This window comes from Chiloscyllium punctatum, chromosome 30 (genome assembly GCF_047496795.1).
Source record: "Chiloscyllium punctatum isolate Juve2018m chromosome 30, sChiPun1.3, whole genome shotgun sequence".
NCBI classification, from domain to species: Eukaryota; Metazoa; Chordata; class Chondrichthyes; order Orectolobiformes; family Hemiscylliidae; genus Chiloscyllium; species Chiloscyllium punctatum.
The window spans coordinates 29,273,971-29,295,795 of NC_092768.1; the positions used below are offsets into that span (position 1 = coordinate 29,273,971).

The 21,825-nt window shown below is 47.4% G+C and overlaps 1 protein-coding gene across 5 annotated transcripts in view; it reads left to right on the forward strand.

Moving 5' to 3' along the window:
- Positions 1-21,825, forward strand: part of atat1 (alpha tubulin acetyltransferase 1) — a 67,982-nt gene that overhangs the window by 27,550 nt on the left and 18,607 nt on the right. For all 5 annotated transcript variants that reach the window (XM_072550152.1, XM_072550153.1, XM_072550156.1 and 2 more), the window contains exons 6-10: positions 1,262-1,363; positions 4,223-4,268; positions 4,962-5,045; positions 7,080-7,290; positions 20,393-20,499. In XM_072550152.1, coding sequence (XP_072406253.1) covers positions 1,262-1,363; positions 4,223-4,268; positions 4,962-5,045; positions 7,080-7,290; positions 20,393-20,499 — 550 coding nt within the window. The remainder of the gene's footprint in view (positions 1-1,261; positions 1,364-4,222; positions 4,269-4,961; positions 5,046-7,079; positions 7,291-20,392; positions 20,500-21,825) is intronic.

Sequence of the window (21,825 nt, forward strand, 5' to 3'; positions counted from 1 at the left end):
ATGCAGAATGTTAACACCGAGACACAAAGCTATCATGTTGGGACTTTAAGGATAACGTCTGTTGCCTTGAACGTGTTTCCCAAGAACATTTGTCCACATGTGACAGAGGTAGCCCGTGCAAGGGTGACTTAGGCTTCCTTGGGCGGCCTGGTGGCTCAGGGGATAGCACTGCTGCTTCACAGCACCCGGGACCCGGGTTCAATTCCAGTCTCAGGCGACTGTCTGTGTGGAGTTTGCACATTCTCCCCCGTGTATGTGCATGCGTTTTCTCAGCATTTTCCTCAGCTTAGATGGATTGGCCATACTAAATTCCCCGTAGTGTTCAGGGATGTGTAAACTAGGTGGATTAGCAATCGGAAATGGAGGGTTACTGTGAGGGGGTGGGTTCTGGATGGGATGCTCTTCAGAGGGTAAGTGTAGATTTGATGGGCTAAATGGCCTGCTTCCGCACTGTAGGAGTTCTATGATTCTATGTAAGTTTTTGGCGTGGCTGCATTTGCCATCAGTACTCGAGTGGGTGAAATAACTCAGCTGGTATCCTCTAACTTCCACGTTGCTGTTTACCGAGGCTCAGTTAGTAGCTGCTGATTCGCAGAGAATTGGGTTCAAGTCCCAGTGTAAAGATTCCCAAGCATATACTTCAGGCTGACACCCCAGTGAAGTATGGGGGAAATGCAATGCTGTCCGATTTCAGATGAACGTTGCATCAGAGTCACACCTGCCATCTCAGGTGGATGTAAAAACTCCTGTCTTTGAAGGAGATGCAGGAAACCCTTCCGATGACCTGGCCAATGTTTATTTCTCCAGCAATAGAAAATCTGCATTTCCTTTGTTTCCCTTGGGATCTTGCCGTTTTAAAATTGACTGCAACGTTTTCACAAATTGCGCCAATGGTAACACTAAAGCAGTAAACTGCTTTAGAAGATTTCGATGTAATGAAAGGCTCATTTTTTACAATGGCTATTTCTTGGGAAAAAAAACTCCCAAATGCACTGCATTTAAAACTGAAGATGCAGCCTCATTGGCGTAACTGGTCAAACTCTGACTTTGCTACAGCAAACAGATAAAGACTTAGAGGCAGACAGATCTAGGAAAGGAATTCCAGAGCTTGAGACATAGGCAGCTGGAACCATGACTGTCAATAGCAGGGCAATAGAAATTGGCCAGAATTGGGAGAGTGCAGAAACGTGGGGAGGGCTGCAGAGCTGGAGAGCAGTAAAGCTGAGGAATCTTTTAAAATGAATATGTTTGCTTGATGCAGTATGAAGGCACAAAGCCACACCACCTGGCCATTGATCGCCCCTCTAGCAAGTTCCTCAGCTTCCTCAAGAAACACTACGGCTTAGCAGCCACAATTCCTCAGGTAAGCAAGGCCTACTCAGTTCCACTCTTCGTTTTGTTGATCACGTGCAGTTTCAAAAACCTTAATTGTTTTTTTTTCGCTGCAAGTGCTCCTAGTAAAGGACAAGAGAGTGTTGCAAGAAGTTAGACAGCTGTCTTTGCAGTGAAGTTAGAAAGTTAGATGGATAAGTACACACAGGAGAGAGGAATAGAAGGATTTTCTGGTCGGGTGAACTGAAGAGAGGTTTGTATGTAGTTTAAGCATGGTCAGAGACAGTCTGAACCCCAGTGCTTCCTGTGCTCAACACTCGGTGTAAATCTGATTGCAGATCAATCTCACCCTAGAGTTTCAGCTGTCACGCCCCAGAGGCGTGTCCACGCTAACAAGGCTAGATTTACCTGCTTTCTTTGCGGCGATCCTGGAATCTTCCATCCCTGCCCTTTACCAGATTTCCCAAGCCTTTCCCCTTCAGAAATTTGTGCCAAATCTGGAACCCTCGTTTGCCCTCTCCCCTTGACCTATCATCATCTTGTCACTATTTCATTTTTCCCGCCTGCCACCCATCCCCCAGGGCTCCTTTTTGTTTTTGTTTCTCCCCTCTGGTTTCCCTGGAGTCGCTGAAAAATTGCTGCACTTCATACAGTCATAGAGATGTACATCACGGAAAGAGACCCTTTGGTCCAACTTGTCCACGCTGTCCAGATATCCTAAATTAATCTAGTCCCATTTGCCAGCACTTGCCCCATATCCCTCTGAACCCTTCCTATTCGTATACCCATCCAGATGCCTTTTAAATGCTGTAATTGTACCGGCCCCCACCATTTCCTCTGGCAGCTCATTCCACACACGCACCACCCTCTGTGTGAAAAGGTTGCCCCTTAAGACCCTTTTATATCTTTCTCCTCTCACCCTAAACCTTTTCCCCCCTAATTCTGGACTCCCCCACCCCAGGGAAAAGACCTTGTCTATTTACCTCATCCATGCCACTCATGATTTAAAAAACCCCTATAAGGTCACCCCTCAGTCTACGACACTCCAAGGAAAACAGCCCCAGCCTGTTCAGCCTCTCCCTGTAGCTCAAACCTTCTCAACCTGGTGTCTTTTCCCCTTTTAGATGAAGGGTCAGTGCCCTGCAACATACATTCTGACCTCTCTGCAGATGCCACTGGACGTTCAGAATTTCTGGCTTTCTCTTTTTTTTTTGTTTGCCCCATTTCCCTTCCAACATCTGCCGTATCTGGCTTGGTTTGTTACAGCGTTTCATAAATGAGAAGTTTGAATTGAGACCGCTCAAGATTGAGAATCCCCCCCCCCCCCCCCAAACACCACCTCCACTGATTTCAACATGTATGGAGTATCACAGTTACTTTAGCTGTCTTTTTCATATCATCCACCACGCTTGCTCGTGCCTGTAGTTGACTCTTGGACAGGAATTGGCAGACTTTCCTGTTTATTTCCCCGTTTTCCCTCCTGATAAAGAGACAGCCTGATAAGATCGATCATGGCAACCCTGTAACAACGTCAGCACAGACTGGTCCACTGGGCTCGAGATCACCGTGACTAGTTATCTGTGGGTACATTGGGGTCACACCTTCTGCACACAGACCCTAACTCTTAAAACCTGGTCTTTATACCGCAGGAATGTGTAGAGGAGGCCGCATATCTGAACTTAGCCCAAGTCCTGTTTCCCCGCTACCCCCTGTTTACTCGCCTAACTATTTTGGTTCCTGCTTCACTGAAGTCCCTATATTAACATTTTCCTGTCCTTGTTTTCAAATGCTTCTATGGCCTTGCTTTCTTGCTAGCTCAGTGACATCCAGCCGTCTGATGTCTCTATGCTCTTGCGATTCCCACTTGGGCCTTTTGTGTATCCCTGTTTTTTTCGCCTCGTGTCACTCATGGCCATAACTTCAGCTGTCTGGGCTCTAAGCTTTGTAACTCCCTCAGCTCCCTCTGCTTCAGTCTGCTTTGTCTTCAGAGGCTGGTACAATTGCAACATTTAAGAGGCATTTGGATGGGTATATGAATAGGAAGGGTTTGGAGGGATATGGGCCGGGTGCTGGCAGGTGGGACTAGATTGGGTTGGGATATCTGGTTGGCGTGGACAGGTTGGGCCGAAGGGGCTGTTTCCATGCTGTACATCTCTATGACTCTATGACTAAGTGTATAGTCATCGGTCCTAATATCACCTGTTTATTTTGTTTCCTTTTGGCTGTTTTTACTGTGTTAAAGGTACTACGTGATGCTGAGATGATGACATTGTGGTAATGTCACTGTCATAGTAATATAGGCCCGAGATAATAGTCAGGGGACATAGGGTCAGCTGAGATTAATGAAAAGAAATTCTGGAATACAGTTCAGTTCACAATTCAGTCATTGTGACCACAACAAATGTCACACAAAAAAAAAACCAGTCTGGCTCGCTGATGTCCTTTAGGGAAGGAAATCTGCCCTCCTCACCCAGTCTGGCCAACGCGTGACTCCAAACTCTCTGCAATGTGGTTGCCACTGAACTGCCTCCTTCAATGGCCCAGCTGTTACTGGCCGTGAGACCCCCCCCCACAATGAAGGAAGCCAGCTCGGGTCGAACTCGGCACCAGCGGCTTGTGGTCTTCAGAAACTGTAATGTCTTTCTCTTTTATGGGGGGGGAGGGGGGCAAAAATTACTGGCAAGTTGCCGGTGACGCTTAGATCCGCAAAAGAGTAAAGAAAACAATATAAAAATGTAAATTGTATGTGGGTTGCTGCAGAACCTTATCAGCGCTTGGAGGATAAACTAACGGGGCTTGTTTTTTCTCTCTCTGTCTGTCTGTCTGTCTCTCTCTTTCTGCCCTCCCCTCCCCCATCTCTCTGTTTTGCGCTCTCTCTCTCTTGTTTCAGGTTAATAACTTTGTGGTGTTTGAAAGTTTCTTCCGGGACAGACAGAGTAAGTCCAGTTGCTCCTCGTAAAGGGGTAATAACTCATGATAGCTTTTATTTCCAGTGTCGTGTTATTCAGTTAGTAACTCAGTGTGGGAAAGCGCAAAGCAAGAAAACATCATTGAATCAGGGTCGGAAAGATGCTATCCCGTAGGTAATCACTCTTAAACCTCATGCTCTAGTGCTTCAGCGTTTTGGGTCTTGAGCTCTAAGTCCGTGCTTTGGGCCAGTCAGTAATGTTTCCACCTCCTTCAATCAGAACGTGGTGGGGTTCAAGTCCTACTCCAGGTACTTGGGTTCACAGTCCAGGCTGTTGCTCCAGTGCAACTCTTAAAGGTGTTCCTCATCGTTAGAAGGTTTTGTAAACTAAACCCAGGTGCTGTCTGCCTGTTCAGCTAGCTCTGATTAATTATCCAAACTGCGGCGTTACTTGTTAGAGCGACTAGGTTGGGTTTTCAGGAAAGCGTGTTACTGGGTGACCCGATTAATGACGTGGATGAAATCCGATCAGTTCATTATTCACCTCCGCACAGTCCAAGTGTGTTACACTGCCAAGTGGCAGTGCCTGAACATCAAAATAGATTCAAATAATCCTACATGAACTTATTAGAGCTGCAGAGTGAATATTTTGCTTTCTGAATTCTTTGCAGCTGTGTACTCCTCTTATCTTTTTTCTGTTTCTCGGTTTTCTATGGTGCAGTGCGAGGGGAAAGGCTGGTTCACAGGACCATCCCAAAGAAGGTGGAACAGGATATTAAACCCTACTCCATTACTGTGCGGGATGGTGAGTGATCCCTTAGTCCATTAGTGTCTGACCATCGGTGACCCCTCACTCTCTGTTACCCTGGTGCCATTCTGCAATGTTTCAGCAGTTTATTTGCCTCCTCCCTCATCCAGCACTGCATAACCCAGATCACTGTGCGCCTTACATGTGATACATTTGCCTGTGTAACAATCTTTGAGTGATGTTACCAAGCTCTGCACGGGGCAAAGTCTGCCCTTCTCGCTAGTGAGAGAGGAACTCACAGGTGAAGAACTCTGTCCATTGGTCAGTGGAGCAGTGCTCCTGAATGTCACTCTACAGGAGTAATAATTGAACTCCTGTAGAAGTCTTCCCCCAATCTCCAGCCCAGGAGTCCTTCACTAGTCATGTACCTTGAACTAACTTTGGGAGTGGGATCGGTGGGAGCACTAGAGTCTTTTCCACAATTGTACTTTTCAATTTATGTGTGAGAAATATTAGTGCAGGTAGGCAAGGATAGTCATTCCTCGCTGAATTCAGGACCATGGCCAGTGTCAGGGTTGAAATTATCTGTTCCAAAAACCCAGCTGTGAATTTCATCCCTCTAAAGCCTTACTTGTGAAAGGTAAACGCCGCCCCCCCCCCCCCCCCCCCCCCCAACCACCACCTCCAGCCACCTACCCCGCCCAACTTCCTGCTGGAAAAACAGGCTCGTCGCCTCGTCTTTGTTCCCCATGACTGGCAGAAAGGTTGGAGTCCTCCATTTCACCTGTGCTGGTGATCTTGGCTCTTGAACTTGCGGTGCAGTGACCCACAGGGAAACAAGCCGAGAGCAGGAAAGTGGCGTCTGGAATAGGAGCAGGAGGAGATCATCCGGGCTGGTCAGCCTTTCCTACCATTCAATGTGTTCATGTTTTCCCACCATATCCTGGGATTCCCTGGGAGACTTTGAACCTGTCCATCCCATTCTCAACTGTACCATAAGTCCCTAATGTTGAGAACCTCCCAACAATTCACAACCTTCTGAGAGAAGCAATTGCGATTCATCCTCATCCTGACAGAGTGCTCCCACGCTCTTGGCTCCCCATTCAGGAGAAACCACTTTGGTTTCTGTTCTGTCCTGTCCTGTCCTGTCCTGTCCGGTCCAACCTCCTTCAGAATATTGTATGTTTCCGTGAAACCATGTACCATTCTTCTAAGCCCCAGAGTGTAGACCCAAACTCACTCAGCCTCCTGGGCACCAATGTAGTGAACTCTTGCTCTGCTCCCTCGAATGCAAATAACGGCCTTTGTTAAACAACGTATAGAGTACACTGCAGGCGAAATCTCGCCAATTGTAATTGTGGGCGGCATGGTGGCACAGTGGTTAGCACTGCTGCCTCACAGCGCCAGAGATCCGGGTTCAATTCCCGCCTCAGGCGACTAACTGTGTGGAGTTTGCACGTTCTCCCCGTGTCTGTGTGGGTTTCCTCCGGGTGCTCCGGTTTCCTCCAGTCCAAAGATGTGCAGGCCAGGTGAATTGGCTAATTGCCCGTAGTGTTAGGAAGGGGTAAATGTAGGGGTATGGGTGGGTTGCGCTTCGGTGGGGCGGTGTGGACTTGTTGGGCCGAAGGGCCTGTTTCCACACTGTAAGTAATCTAATCTAATCTAACAAGGCTTCCTTATGTCTGTACTGCCCCCATCTCCTTGTAGCACAGGGCCAACTTGCCAGTTGCCTTGCTAATTGCTTGCTGTACCTGTATGCTGACTTGGTGTTCCTTAGGCTAAATGGCTGCCATCTATTTCATGGATTTTCAGTGTTTCCTCTCAGGCACATCATGATTATTTTATGCAGTAAGTTATATGACCTTAAGAACAAAGAGCAGGAAGAGGATGTTGTGGCCTCTCAGGGTTGCTTCACCATTGAGTAAGATCGCGGTTGATCTGACTGTAAGCGTGAATCCACTTTCTACCTGCCTCAGAAGTCCGTACCCTCTGTTTACTGAGCTCCACGTGCCAACGGAAACTGGGCCGCCTGCCGGTCTCCCCTCGGGAAAGGTGCGGGTTGACTGACCCTGACGTTTGCTTCCGCGACAGGTGCTCCGGAAGAGCAGGAGCTCCCCTGGCCCTTCAATCAGTCGCCCTCTCTGACTCGCTCCAACAGCCTGGGCCGCAACTCCCACCGGCAGCCGAGCCGCGGCCAGTTCAGCCACCAGGAGGCGCTGCGGCACGTCAGAGTGGCACATTCCCGGGCAGTGAACGGCGTGAGGGAGGCCGATGACCCGATGGCCCAGAGGAGACGGACCAGGTGAGAGGCGACACTAGCGTCCGTTCAGAAGCTGTACCGGCTTGGGCCCACCTCGCAACCTGTGCTGCAGTAAGGTTGCAAGCGCAGTGTTGCACGGGGGTCTGACTGGTGGAGGTTGGGGAAGGAACGAGTTTGGCCACGTTCGGCCTGACCAGGAGCCGCATTCCGCTCCTCCCCCAGTTCCTGCTGCCCTTGGAACAGTTTACCTTTTGTGAAATCTGTTCCCAGTGTAGAAATCTGAAACGAAGCAGCCTCTTCCAAGCTTAGACCCAGCAGGAAGAGGATTCAGTCGAGTCATTAAAAAAGGATGTTGTTTATTCAAATAATCACCTAGTGTGCAGAGTTATGGGGAAAAGGGTGGAAGAAGCACGCTGGGTCAGGAAGCCGAATGGGGAGACAGAGCTGATGCAATCGTGCTGAGCTAAATGGCCACTTCCTGTACTGTGTCACATCTGTGATTCAGTGGTTAGTCACATGAACTGAAGGGCCCATTCCCAAAAGAGGAACGTAACATAACATAACAACCCTTAACTGTGCCTCTGAAACAAAGGCATTCATTGTAAATGACGAGTTGCTTTTATCCAGTTAACCCGTCAGTCCTTCACAGTCACCAGTGAGCACTGAGCCCCACAGAGGTATATTTGGGCAGGGTGGTAAAAGCTCAGTGAAGAAAGTGGCTTGGAAGGAGGGCTTGGAAAGCAGAGACAGAACTGGAGGGGAGGAGAGACGTGGGAAGCACAGAGGCCGCTGAAGGTGTGGCCAGCATTGATGGGAGTAGGGAATGGACAAAAAGCCAGAGTAGGGAGGGAGGGAGGCAGAGATTAGATTAGATTCCCTACAGTGTGGAAACATGCCCTTCGGCCCAACAATCCACACCGACCCTCCGCAGAGTAACCCACCCAGACCCATTCCCCATATTTACCCCTGACTAATGCTCCTAAAGCTATGGGCAGTTTAGCCAATTCACCTGACCTGCACATCTTTGTACTGTGGAGAGTTGTTGTGCTGGAAGAGGATGGGGCCATAGAGGAATTCAAGCACCAAGGTTAAGCAATGTAAAGTCAAGAAATCGGTGAAACTGGCAACCGGTGTTGGTCAGCCAGCACGAGGGTGATGGGTGCACAGGACGAGTGAGAGTTAGGATATAGGGAGTCCTGGATGGACCCAAGGTTGTGCTGGGTGCAAGGTTCAAGGATTGGGGTCGTCAAACATAGCTGGGGTCAAGGCAAAGACCGGTGATGCCGCAAAGTGAAAACAGGCACAGTCGCCGATAAGAGATCAAGTTGGAGGGTCTCTTGAGATTCTGCTGACTTGAAATGGATGAGAGAAGGGTTTGGGCTTCTGTACATTGTTACTTGGAATGGATCTGTATCAGGAATGGGAAGGGATGTGATCCATTGGATTCTCAAACCATTGTGACCGAGCAGGGGATTTATCCGGTGATGGTCAATGACTGGGCAAAGTTTGGTTTGTTGGTTGGAGCAGGATGTGTTTATCTGGATTTGATTAACTGTTGGTTGTATCTTTTGGCCGTCTGTGTGAATGTGTGTGTCACTGCGTCGTGTTGATAGTATTCTGACATTGAGACATAATAATAATAATAATAATATCCTCTTTGGAAAGGCTGCTCTTTAAGTTCTGGTTTTCTGTCTCTTGTCTCTCCTTCCTTCTTTGCCAGCTCCCTCACTCGCTCTCAGTTTTCTTTTCAATGACATTTTCCTGATGTCAGATTGCTCCTGATTCCATTGTCTATCAGCAGTGTCCAACTCTTCCTTTTGTTAATTGAATTTGATCGATAACTTTTTTTAAAAAGAAACTTTTAAGAACAGCGATGATGTTGATTTTGTCTTTTACAGATCTCTTGGGGTTCTTTTTAACTCCATTCTGTTGGGTTCTTTTTTAAAAACCGTATTGTTAATGATGTAGTTCCTCCGTGAGTGATCACATAGAAAACAAACTGCTTCCCCCGAGACCACTTTGGCCATGTTAAAGTCTATGATGTTATCAGATGTGGGCAATACACACACAGGTAGATGGAATTAGATCAGAGTGGTTATCGTGGTTGGTGCAGAACGTGGTGGGCTGAAACGGCTGTTCCCGTGCTGTACTATTCTGTGTTTGAACCAGTTCCCCTAGTGCATCAGATGTATAAGCCACAGGAAGCAAGTAACCATTTGATCTCTGTGTAGCTGAATTAACTCAACTGGGACAGCATGGGAGTGTTACAGTTGACCTCAATGTCACTGAATTAAAGCAAGGGGGAAGGGAAAAGCTTAATGTAGTTGGAAATCAACCTGATGTCTGCCTTTGCCTTCTCTAAGTGACTGCAGTTTGAACGTCTGTATTTTGTATGAGAGTCAGAAGGAAGCTTAATTTTTTTTTTCCCTGTGATGCCTCTATAGTCAAATAGCCTGCCAGCAGCTCTCACTCACCTTGGCTCACATTTGCAAGAGTGAGCACTGGACGTGCGATGTGTATTCTCGGAGTGAGAGTGGAGGACATTGGAGGAAGGTTTTGCATTTTTTAAAAGTAAGAACAGGGAGACCTAGGGGTTCAGGTACATAGTTCTTTGAAAGTTGCATCACCGGTAGACAGGGTGGTAAAGAATGTTCAGACCATTGACTACAGGAGTTGGGACATCATGTTGTGGCTGTACAGGACATTGGTGAGGTCAGTTTTGGAATACTGTGTCCAGTTCTGGTCACCTTTCTTTAGAAGGATGTTATTAAATTGTAAGAGGGTGCAGAAAAGATTTAGAGGGATGTTACTGGGTCTGGAGGGTTTGAGTTATAAAGAGAAGCTGGTTAGCCTAGGAGTTTTTCACTAGTGCATAGGCGTTGAGAGGAGACTTCACAGGGGTTTATTAAAATAATAAGGGGTATAGATAAGGTGAATAGTAAAAGTCTTTTCCCTAGGGGAGGGGAGCTCAAAACTAGAGGGCATAGGTTTAAGGTGAGGGCTGAAAGATTTAAAATGGAGCTTTGGGGCAACTTTTTCACACACAGGGTGGTGTGAACGTCCAGCGGAAGTAGTAGATGCAGGAACAGTGACAACATGTAAAAGACACTTAGACAAGTGCATGAATAGGAAAGGTTTAGGGGGAAATGGACCAAGCAGAAGCAAGTGGGGCTGGTTTAGTTTGGCAACTTTGGTCAGCATGGATAGGGTCGACCAAAAGGTCTCTTTGCATATTGTGTGACTCTATGACTCTAAGACTCTAAAAGAGTTACTTATTTCGCAAAGTTTCTATGCAGAAAATGGTAGTTGCCAAACAAGAGGACTTGTGCCGATCTTGGGTGAAGGAAAATGGAGAATGCAGCCTCCTGAATAGGGAATATGCCACAGGGTGAGCGGTTAGTGGTGGCTTAACTGATGACTTCTCCAGTGGAAGACAACTTGGTTAAGGGTCAAAGCAGTTTTTTTTCCCCGAATTAGTGTGTGTGGAATCCACCCCCCTCCCCGTGGTATATGGTTGCATTCCTTTGTATGAAAACTATTTGCAATATCCTATTTTCAGTGAAACTTGCAGTCACTGGATAGGAACACATGCGTTAGGAGCCTGAGTGGGCTGTTTGAATGGCAGGGCAGGCTTGAGAAGCCAACCAGGTCGTGGCTGATCTGACTGTAGCCTTGACTCCATGTTCTGATCGGCCCACAATAAGCACTGACGACCTTGTCAGTTAAGAATCTACCTACCTCTGCCTTAAAAACACTCAGTGGCCCCATCTTCACCGTTGCACACACTTGCAATTTCCAGGGGAAAAGAAATATTCTCCTCAACTCCATCTTAAGTGGAAGACCCACGCCTTCTGTTTAAACTATTACTCCTAATACTAGTCTCTCCCACAATAGGAAGCATCATTTCAGCTCATCGTTCCCTCTGGAACGATGCATAGTTCAACAGGATCACTTCTCCCGCTTCTAAAATCCAAGGGGGAGATTCTAAGAATCGTTCTGTAGAACAGTTGGAAGCACACAGACTATTTTGGTTTGGTACAATTGTGGATCTTAAGGGGGGGTGGGGGTTTGGGGGGAAATTGATACCAACCTTGTGTGTATTGTTGCTGCAAGCATTCTGCTAACGTGCACGTGCCCAGAATGTTTTTCCCTTAGCGTCACATCAGAGGTTAACAACTCATTAATGGGTCTCTCCATATTTTAAATCTCGTTCACATTTTTCATGCCAGCGTATTCACTATTCACCAAGTTCCCCTTCCTCCACGTGGCCAGGATAGGAATGAAATGGGGGAAGAAAAAAAAAAGTCGCGTTTAAGTTTTATCTTGTACATTCTGCCACAAAAGGATCGCCCAAACCAGGTGCACTGACAAAATGGAGCTCAGCCCATAGACTGGCTCCACTGAGGGATACGCTGTATACCTCCCGCCCTGCTTGCAAGCTGCACTTTGTTACATCCACGCGATTTTGAAAACCTTTAACCAAGCCACTTCTTCTTTCCAACACAGTGGATGAAGAAAGAAGTAATTCTGTATCCAATTCAGCCTGGCTTTATTTACCTTGATGTTGAAAGTCTGACCCTTTTTTGTAGAGTTGCCAACCCTCTGGGGTTGCCTTGTAGTCAACTTAGAAGATCTGAGCCCCCCCCCCGCTCCCACAAGGACCAAATCACCTAGCTATTACAAAAGTTTTTTTAACGTGTTTTCCTTCAAACCATTTCTTTTTTAAAAAGAGCCTTTTTTAAAAAGAGCCTTTTCATCACTCAGAAAGATGGGAGATTCTGTTTGGAGGACGATTGAAATTTGTCCAATTGTTTAATGAAGCATCTGAATCTGGATTGACTGTGGGGGAAAAACGACACACTGAGAATCGGGTACTCGATGATGGGCGGCTTGAATAGGAAGGGCTTTTTGTGGGGTGGGTCATAATGATGGCCTCTAGGAACATGTCCGAACAGAATAGTTAACCCTAATCCCTGCACCCCTTCCTCCATTCTGACTGGACAATCTCCTTGTGAAATTAACGATCCTCCACTGACTGTACTCTACTGGAGGAATAATTCTGCTTTTGTTGGGAGATGTTCCTGTTTGTGAGGTCGAGAGTTTTGTTTGCTGTAGTTGATAGAGACCCTGTTCATGTAAGCTGTTTGCTGTTGTGTGGTGTTCATTATTTGCTGAGTAAATAGACTTTGCTGTAAATTAGAATGTTACTGAGAGACCTGCCTTTATGTTCCTCTTCCCCACCTCCACCCAGCTCATGGGCTACTGCAATGGCATCAGCAGATTCAAATACAAAAGCAAAATACTGCAGATGTTGGAAAACACACAATAGAAATGAAGATTGTTGGAAATATTCAGCCAGTCAGGCCTGCACCATCTGCAGAGAGGTCCAGACTTTAATGCCTCCGGGCCAAATGACATTTTATCAGAGCTCAAGAAAGATAGATGTTTTGAGCCTTTGAAAGGGGGCAGGGTCGAGGGAAGGGCCAGCAAGAACAAAAGGGAAGGTCTATGGTTTGGTGAAGGGCAGTGGAGATTAACCAAAAGCACAAGCCTAAGTTGCTTGGCAACTCCCCCCCCCCCCCCCCCAACCATATTCAGGTGTAATTCAATTGGTCAAACTACCAGATTTAAAACAAAGCACACTTTATTCATCCACTATAGTTAAAATACAACAAAAGAAAGAAGGAATTGGAATAATTTAACTCCATTAGAAAACATAACAGAATAATCAAGACAGTAACTCTTACTAATGAACTGTTCCAATAGGAACATCCCATTACCACACCCTTGGCAAAAGGCAAATTCAGAAAATCGATTGTTTCACATGCACCTCCAGCAACCCAGGAGGAAGCAAAAACATGAAAAGAAAATTCTGTTGTGTGTGTGTGTGTGTAGCAGGAGAGATTTGCTGCAACTTCCAACCCAGAGACCCAACAACAACTGCTGAAAGCTAAAACTCAAAACCTTGGTTGTGAGAGAGCTGTGAGAACTTAACCACACCTATTCAGGCTGCTTGTATTGTTCCAACTGTTTTTGCAAAAAAAAACGCCCAAGGCCCCTCAAGCTGTTTTCTGCAGTGGCTCTGGTAGCCTGCTCGAGACCTCTGCCTTAAAACCTCTCTTTAAAAGAAAGCCAGGAAAATACACTTCTCCATAGCCATCATATTGTCACATCTTTTTGTTACCCCAGTGACCTTTCTGTCTTGGTCCTCTGCAATGTTCCAGCGAAGATCTGCAGCCTTCAGGACTCAACACTGAGCTCAACAACTTGAGATAATAAAGGTTCCTGTACTTCTGTGTGCGTTTCTTTGCTGCATTAGCCTTACATCCTTACCCCTTCCTGTTGCATTCAGATAGCTGCCATTTAGCCGCACTCACCTCATCCGGACGCAGCATTTGTTCCTTTCCTCTCTCCACGACCTTGAATTTGGCTGCCCCGCGGTGAAATCTTGTGACGATTTAATCTCTCCTGCCTCCCACCCTGTTACTGACCTCGCCTGTTGTTCTTCCTGCCCTCTCCCCTCCCCTTCCACCAAATTAAAACCTCCACCAATCTTCCGGTCTGGTGAAAGGTGTTCACGCCATGAAATGTTCCCTTTGTACGCCTCTCCGTAGATGCTACCTGACCTGTTGAGTGGTTTCAGCGATCTTTAGTTACATTTTGACTCTGTGGGCCCTCTGTCTGTATTTGGGCTTTGTTTTTGACAGACCTGATTCACTGTTCACCTACAAGGAAAGGGGTGTGTTGGTTGGCGCACCTACTCCCATGTGCTTTGCATTTAAAGGTTTACATGCAACTAAGAAGGTACCAGACAGGCCACTCAAAGAGCAACCAATTCACACTCCACTAAATTCAGCTGAGGCAATGGCTGTTTGCCATTGTAACTAAAAGGCTGGAGGGAATGTTTTTATGTGGTATATGAAAATAGCAAGGACAATACTGGAGCATCTTTTCTGGGTTAGTGCACTGCAGGGCTAGATGGTCCAGGGAAGCAGTAAGTGGAAAGCTGATGATAAGCTGCTCTGATTATCAAGATTAATATCTGCAAGGCACAAGTCAGAATACTCTCCACTTGCCTGGACGAAGGCAGCTTTGACGACGCATAAAGCTTGGTTTATTCCAGGGCAAGGTAGCCTGCTTGATTGATACTCTAACCACCACCTTAAATAGGACTCACTCCGCCACCGAGGCAAAGTGGCAGCAGCGTGTATCAGCTACAAAGTGCACAGCAGCAAAGCAGCAAGGTTCCTTTGGCAGTATCCATGGCCTCTATTATCTCAAAGGACAGCCACAGCAGATGCATGGGAACTATACCATCCATCACCATCATATCCTTGAGTCAGCAACCTGGAGCTCCCTCCCTCAGAGCACCGCGGTGTTCAACACAGCAGCTCCTCACCGCCTTCTCCCAGAGCAGTTAGCGGCGGATGAGAAGTGCTGGCCTAGCCAGTGATACATGCCCTCTGTCATCTGTACGCCGATGCAGCGTCCTTGTAGATATCATCCATTGTCTCCTTTCAAGATGACTGCGTAATGGTGCAGTAGAAAATTAAGTTTGGTTTGATTTTTGTTTATTGCCACCTAGAGTGAAAACTGTACAGGCAGACCACAGTGAGCAAAGACATACAGATCATAAGGTGATAGAAACTTAAACAGTGGCATACTGTTTGAATTGGACGTGCTCTAGGCAAGATCACCATTAGTACGGTCAGCTTTATTTGAAGCTAGGGAATCCATTCATCAGTCTAATAACGGCCAGGAAGAAGCTATTCTTGAACCTGTTGATTAGATTAGATTAGATTAGATTAGTGTGGAAACAGGCCCTTCGGCCCAACAAGTCCACACCGCCCCGCCGAAGCGTAACCCACCCAAACATCTACATTTACCCCTTACCTAACACTACGGGCAATTTAGCATGGCCAATTCACCTGGCCTGCACATCTTTGGACTGTGGGAGGAAACCGGAGCACCCGGAGGAAACCCACGCAGACACGGGGAGAACGTGCAAACTCCACACAGTCAGTCGCCTGAGGCGGGAATTGAACCCGGGTCTCAGGCGCTGTGAGGCAGCAGTGCTAACCACTGTGCCACCGTGCCGCCCATTTTTAAAAAAAATTTTTTTTTGATGCGCATGTTCAAGCTTCTGTATCTTTTGCCTGACCAAAGAGGTGGTAGAAGAGCGTTACGGGGGTGGGGGAGGGGGTCTTTGATGTTGACAGCCTTTCCACGGCAGCAAGCTATGTAAGTAGAGTCCGTGGGATGGTAGGTTGGCTTCTGTGATGTCCTGGGCTGTGCAGACGACTGTCTGCAGTTTCTTACGGTCCTGGGCAGAGCCGTTGCCATTATGCTTTCAATGCTGCATCAGTAAAAGTTGGTGAGGGTCTTTCTGGACATGCCAAATTTCCTGAGCCACCTGAGGGGGAAGAGGCATTGTCGTGGCTTCTTGACCATCACATCTGCGTGAAAGTCCAGGACAGATTTGGTGTCGTCACTCTTAGAACCTCGGTGCTCTCTGCCCTCTCAACCTCAAATGTAGATGGGAACATGCTCTCCTCCTCTCTCTCTGAGATCAATGATCAGTCCTTTTAGTTTTTGAAAACATAGAGAGGGAGAGAGAGAGAGATTGTTCTCATTGCACCATGTCACCAAGCCCTCTTCTCCTTTCTATATTCTGATTCATCATTGTTTGACGTCCATCCTACCACAGTGATGTCATCAGCAAGTTTGTTCATTTTGGACTTTGGCTACACAGTTGAGTGTGGGGGCTGAAGACGCATGCTTGGGGAGCCCCAGTCTTGAGGAGGAGGAGGTACAGTGGCCTATCGTTGCTGATTGCACAACGCATCTAAGTGAACAGGCTGAGCACCGACAAAGGACACATCAAGTGAGTTAATTGCAGGAGTAAACCCAATGCTTGTAGGTTGAGGGTGCTTGGCTGCAGCACACACACTGTCCATTTATTATTTCAAAAGGGCCTTAATGGAGTGAGGCAGTGAATGAGATTTTTGTCTTTATTTCACTTTGGGGGGTATAGACCTAAATTCATCTCCTGCTCCTAATTACCCCGTTATCATTTGCAACTGAGTGGCTGCTGAGATTCCATCACACAGTACTGGCCTGCAGTCGCAGGTGGATAGTAGCATGGGAAGGAAGGATATTTGCGAGTGTGTCGGATCACGGCTGCAGTAATCTCAACCCAGTTTGTGGGTAGGATGGAGTGGAACACTCGCTTTGCACTTGCAGCCTGTTGAAGTTAAGGGAGATCAAAATCCGATGGATTAGTGAAATAAAACGTCCCGTCCCGATTCCTGCCAGTTTTGGGGGGTTAGGTCTGCTGCTGGCACATAAATGACGAGGTTTCTTTTTTATAACAAGCTCAGGTAATGGCAGAGAAACCCAGCAAATCTGGCAGCATCTGTGGAGAGAGAAATTTTGAGTCTGATCTGACTACTTTGAAGGAATTTTTTACAGTTTGAGCAGGCAGTTAAGACTTGACGACGACTCTATAAAGAAAGTCAATCAGACTCAAAACATTAACTCTGTTTTTTTTCTCTCTCTCCAGAGATGCTGCAAGACCTGCTGAGTTTCTCCACCATTCTCTGTGTGTTTGTTTCACATTTCCAGCATCTGCAGTGTTTCTTTTGTATTGAGATTTTTTTAAAAATCAGTGTTGAAGTCATTCCTGCTAAGTTGGCTGGCAGGGTTTGAGCACCTGGACTTGCACCAGGTCAGGGATCCTAACGCCACCACCGTCACGCTTTGTGCATTCACACCAGCCTGGTTCGGTCTGCGGATGAAGGTCCAGTTCTCAGTGAGGACACTGGGCTTCCCAAGCAATCTCGAAACCCCGTTGACACCCACGTTGCTGGAATATGGCACCGAGCATCGCAAGATCCAAAAAAAAATCCCTCAGTGATGTTGGAAATCCCGACCGGCAATGGGAAATTGAGGGTGCGGTGAAGGGCTGGGATTCAGCCATCATTCCCAATCGTTATTGGTCGACCACATCCTAACCCCGTATGTGTCCACCTGGCTGTACAGTGAGGGCTGTGTTCGGTTCACTTCTCGACAGGATCCAGAGGTGTGCTGAGGACAAGGGGCAGGTTAGCTCCCCATCGAGATAACGCAGCCGCCCGTTGAGAACTTGGCCGGCACGTGTGGGTGTTTTTTTAAAATTCCACTCTGCAGGCTAGGAGGGGGAGAGCAGGACGGCTAGCATGAGGAATGTTCAGCACTGAGCGGGAAAACTGTGTGGGAAGTTTCCTCTTCTAGATGTGGTTCACCCCTCTCTTGGATTGCCTCCCCCGCCCGACAGGAATGTGGCTTGTGATGTTATGGTTAGGAATATTGTGCCTGTTGGCTGTTCCCTTGGTCTTCTCCCAGAGTTGTCTATCCCATTAATCCTGTCCTGGATAGGAGTGTGTGCGCGCACGTGTGTGTGTTTTAGTTCCTGCATGTTGTCAAGAAATAAGTGACCTACAGATCCTATAATGTTGTTTCTATGTTTACAATAAAGCCCTGGGTTGATTGAACCTCCCACGTTCTGGTGCGAGTTTATTTTTTTTTTAAATTTCCCTGTGCCTTGCTTCCCCCACTTGCCCGTTACTTTTGGTTTGATACCAATGCAGCGTCCAGTATCGCAGTGTCAGTTTCTCTCCGTGCGGGTCATGACCCCGAGTCTCTCGGCAGCCATGGCTGCTGTGGAGAGACTGAACGTTGACGGCTGTGAGGCCCTTTAACTTTTCACATTTCATAAAGACCAGCCTAACGAGCAGCTCTTCCAGTCCTGACTGCAGCTAACTCGACCGAAAGGGAGTAAGTGTTTGCTCTTCTCAGTTAAAGTAGTCAGTGCTCTGCTCGATCTTCTAAACACCCCCCCCCCCCCCCCACCCCCCGCAACCACTATTCACCAAGTCCCATAACCCTCCTACTTTCATTCTGGGGTTCCCACAAAGTCCAAGTCATCCAACTGGAGGTCATACCAGGGAAGAGGTTTGAGCAGTGAAAGCGATCAGTACCCGTTGCTATTTAAGAGGTAGCTCCTGCCTGAGCTCTGAACAGCACCGCCTGTATGTCCCCACTCTTGTACAAGGGAGCGATTCACATGTCGATTGGCTCCTGAGGAGTGCTTCTGTGTTTAAATTTCTCGGTGTGCATTCAGCATGCAGTGGGTATAAGGGAACGATTCACCCCCCAACCACCACCACCTCCACGGTAGTCTCCGGAAAAAAAAACGTGATTATTGGTTATGAACATTTAAGCAGCCAACCAGGTTGGAAAATCAAAAAGCACGTGTTCCTAATTTTTTATCCCTCAGCATGTACTTCACTTATTTTCAAAACCCGAATACTGGTAGGTGAACAGAAAGGGTTAAAGGGATATGGGCCAAATGCTGGCAAATGGGAAGAGATCTAGTTGAGGACACTTGGCACTGCCCAGTTGGACTAACGGGTCTGTTCTGTGCTGTGCAATTCTATAACTGCAGATGCTAGAAATCTGAAACCAAAACAGAGGTTGCTGGAGAAGTTCAGCAAATCTGACAGCATCCGCGGAGAGAGAAAGCACAATCAGCGTTACGGGTTCGGTGACCTTACTTTGGCTGATTCTTTTTTCACTTCAATTACGTTTTTAAACCAAGCCCTTTAAAAATAATTGAAGCGCCTTTTACAAACTTTAAAACTCTTCAGCACCTTTGACATGGTGGGGAGTAAGAAATCCAGGCATCACAAGAAGGGATTTTCTGAAAGTGTCAATCCGTGCAGCTGGTTGGTGGCGTTTCTAGAGTTCATGGTTCCTGCAGATTGTCCTTCTCCCATATTGTGTATGTAATGCAAGCGAACTGCGGTTTGCACACCGTCACCCTTCAGGCCAGTTTACTCTGTAACAAAGTGGATGCAAGGTTTCAAAACAATAAGTGGGCAAAGAAGATAATTAGCCTCACACGCGCCTTGGTGCATTTGTACGGCAATTAAACTCCAAAGGATGTTTGGTATTCCATGTAGCAATTAGCTTCTAACAGCTGTCCTGTTACTCAATACTGTGTGCTATTTGCCTGCATTGCGTGATGCAAAATTCTTGTCCTTGGCTGTTATGGGACCAGGCCAGACCCCCCTGCTCCCCCAACAGATTTTAAATAGGTAGCCCAGACCCTAACCTTTGTCTTACTTTAAAGGCAGTGAACTCAATATTCCAGGAGTGATGTAGCTGGTCAAACCACTCTGCTTTAAGCAAAACAGAGTTCATTTACACACTACAGTTGAAACGCAAAAGTAACTAGAATTTAGAATAACTTTTGAAAACCCAACCAGCTCCATATAGCAATTTAACCACGGAGCTGTTCCAATCCCTGCAACATCCCCATAAACCCACCCTTGGCAAAAGGTAAAATTCAAACACAGGTTCTTTGAGGCAGGAGAGATTTCAGAGTCAGGCAAGAAGCATCTGTTGAAGCATGGAACCTCTTGTTTTTGTTTAATGGAGCAGCTTCCCTAGGTCCCCTACAGTTTTTGACTCTTTGTTAAAACAACCAAACTGGAATAAAACCTGAGCTGGGAGAACTGGCCATTCCCCTGCCCGTTGTTAAGTAGCCCTCTCCAGACACATCGGCACTTCTGCCTTTACAACCCCTCTTGCAAAACGACCATGGACAAAAAGACCTTGTTAAGGGGCGCCATTATCGCAGGTGCAAATGTGTTGGCCTGCCTGTGGTGAGCAGGGTATTAGGAGGTTGGTTAGTTTTAACGGAGTGAAATCCTGTTGGTTATCCTTACACTGCCATTTCATCCAGCTTTTAAGTTTATTTGAGCCATTATTTTGCACTCTGCCTCATATATGCTTCATTGGCTTGACATTGTCATTCTTTTGTTCCTGCCCATCCAATTATTTTCTGCTTGGTTTCCACACACTCCACGCTTCCATTGCCTTTCTTCTTCTCCACCCTGCGTTGCGCCTCACTTTCTTCCCCTCACCTACCTCTCCTCTCGCACGCCACCTCTCTCTTTTCTCTCTCTCCCACCTCTTCCTACTTTCCCCGATTACCGTCCCATTTCCCCTCTTCCTGACCCATGTGCCGATCCGTCCCCTTCCTCGCTCATCTCTCCCTTTACCCCTTCCCGTTTTTTTTTCTGATCCTACCTCGGAGCAGTACGTCTGAGCAACAAGGGATGGTCGCCATGGGGAGCATGTACAGCCGTTACAACAAGAGCAGCTCTCGGTCTCCTGACGGTGTGACAGACCGGTCAAGGTCAGCAGGTAAGCAGCTTTGTCATAATTCAGTGCCTGAGGCGGCCTCTCACCGAGACTTCGGGATGATGCGCCATTGTACTCTTTTTGTATTCTTTTCTCTATTTTGGGTTCAAGAGATTTTCTTCGGCCCCTCTGGGGCTAATATAACCTCCTCCCTACGCCCTGTTGGTTTGTTAATGAGGGCTGAGCAACTGTGGCAATGGCTCGGTGGTTAGCACCGCTGCCTCTTGGCACCAGGGATCCCGGTTCGATCCCACCCTCTGGTGACTGCCTGTGTGGGTTCTCCCCCTGGCTGCATGGGTTTCCTCCCACAGTCCATAGGTTGCGGTGAATCGGCCGTGCTAAATTGCCCGCAGTAGTAAGGGATGTGTAGGTTAGGTGCATTAGTCTGGGATAAATGTAGCGTAATAGGGTAGAGGAATGAGTTTGGGTGGAGTACTCTTCGGAGGGTAAGTGTGGGCATGTTGGGCCGAAGGGCCTTTTTCCACACTGTCGGGATTCCATTCTATTCTAGTTAAATTACCCATAGTATCCAGGAATGTGTAGGTCAGGTGGATTGGCCATGAGTTACAAGGATAGGGTGTCAGGGCTGACTCTAGGTAGGATGCTGTTCGGAAGGTCAGTGTGGACTTGTTGAGCTGAATGACCTGTTTCCACACTGTAGGGGGTTCCCTGATTCTATGACTCCAGTCCTGCATCAGTGCAAGGGAGTGAGCAATAAATGCCTTGTTGCTATCATCTAAATCCCAATAGTAATGTTTAAAAACAAGGTTAGTAGCTGCCTGAATTTATATGATTCACAAGCAAGCGCCTTGCTCCAGCTTCTGTAGCTCTGGCACCACGTTGGACTCTTGGATGTTTTATCATGGTTCCCCAGACCCGGGTGCAGGTTATTGGCACAATTTACCACAGGCTGGGGGCCACTTAGCTCAGTGTCTGGTTCCCCTGGGGGGATGGGGTCAGAAGGTGTGGCTCATTATCTAGGCTTCATTGGAAATACCACCATCCCAGAGGTCCTGGCACTGGGTCAAGAGCCACAGGGTGCAGAGGGGGCTGATGGGAAAAACGGCCAGAGGCGCTGAACAGACTCTTAAAGTTCCATCTGCCCCAGGAGGCCTGTTGGGGCAGGTTGGTTAAAAATGCCCAAAGAGGGGAAAACCGGGATTTGGAAGGAGCTGTGAGACTGAGTCATTAATAAACTCTATCCACAAAGATTTGGGCACCCCTTCACTCGCCAGCTTGGATTCAGATTGACACCCATTTCCCCCCCCCCCCAAAAAAAGGAACAAGCTTTCCCCATACACTGGCCAATATCCCTCCGCTGAGGAGTTT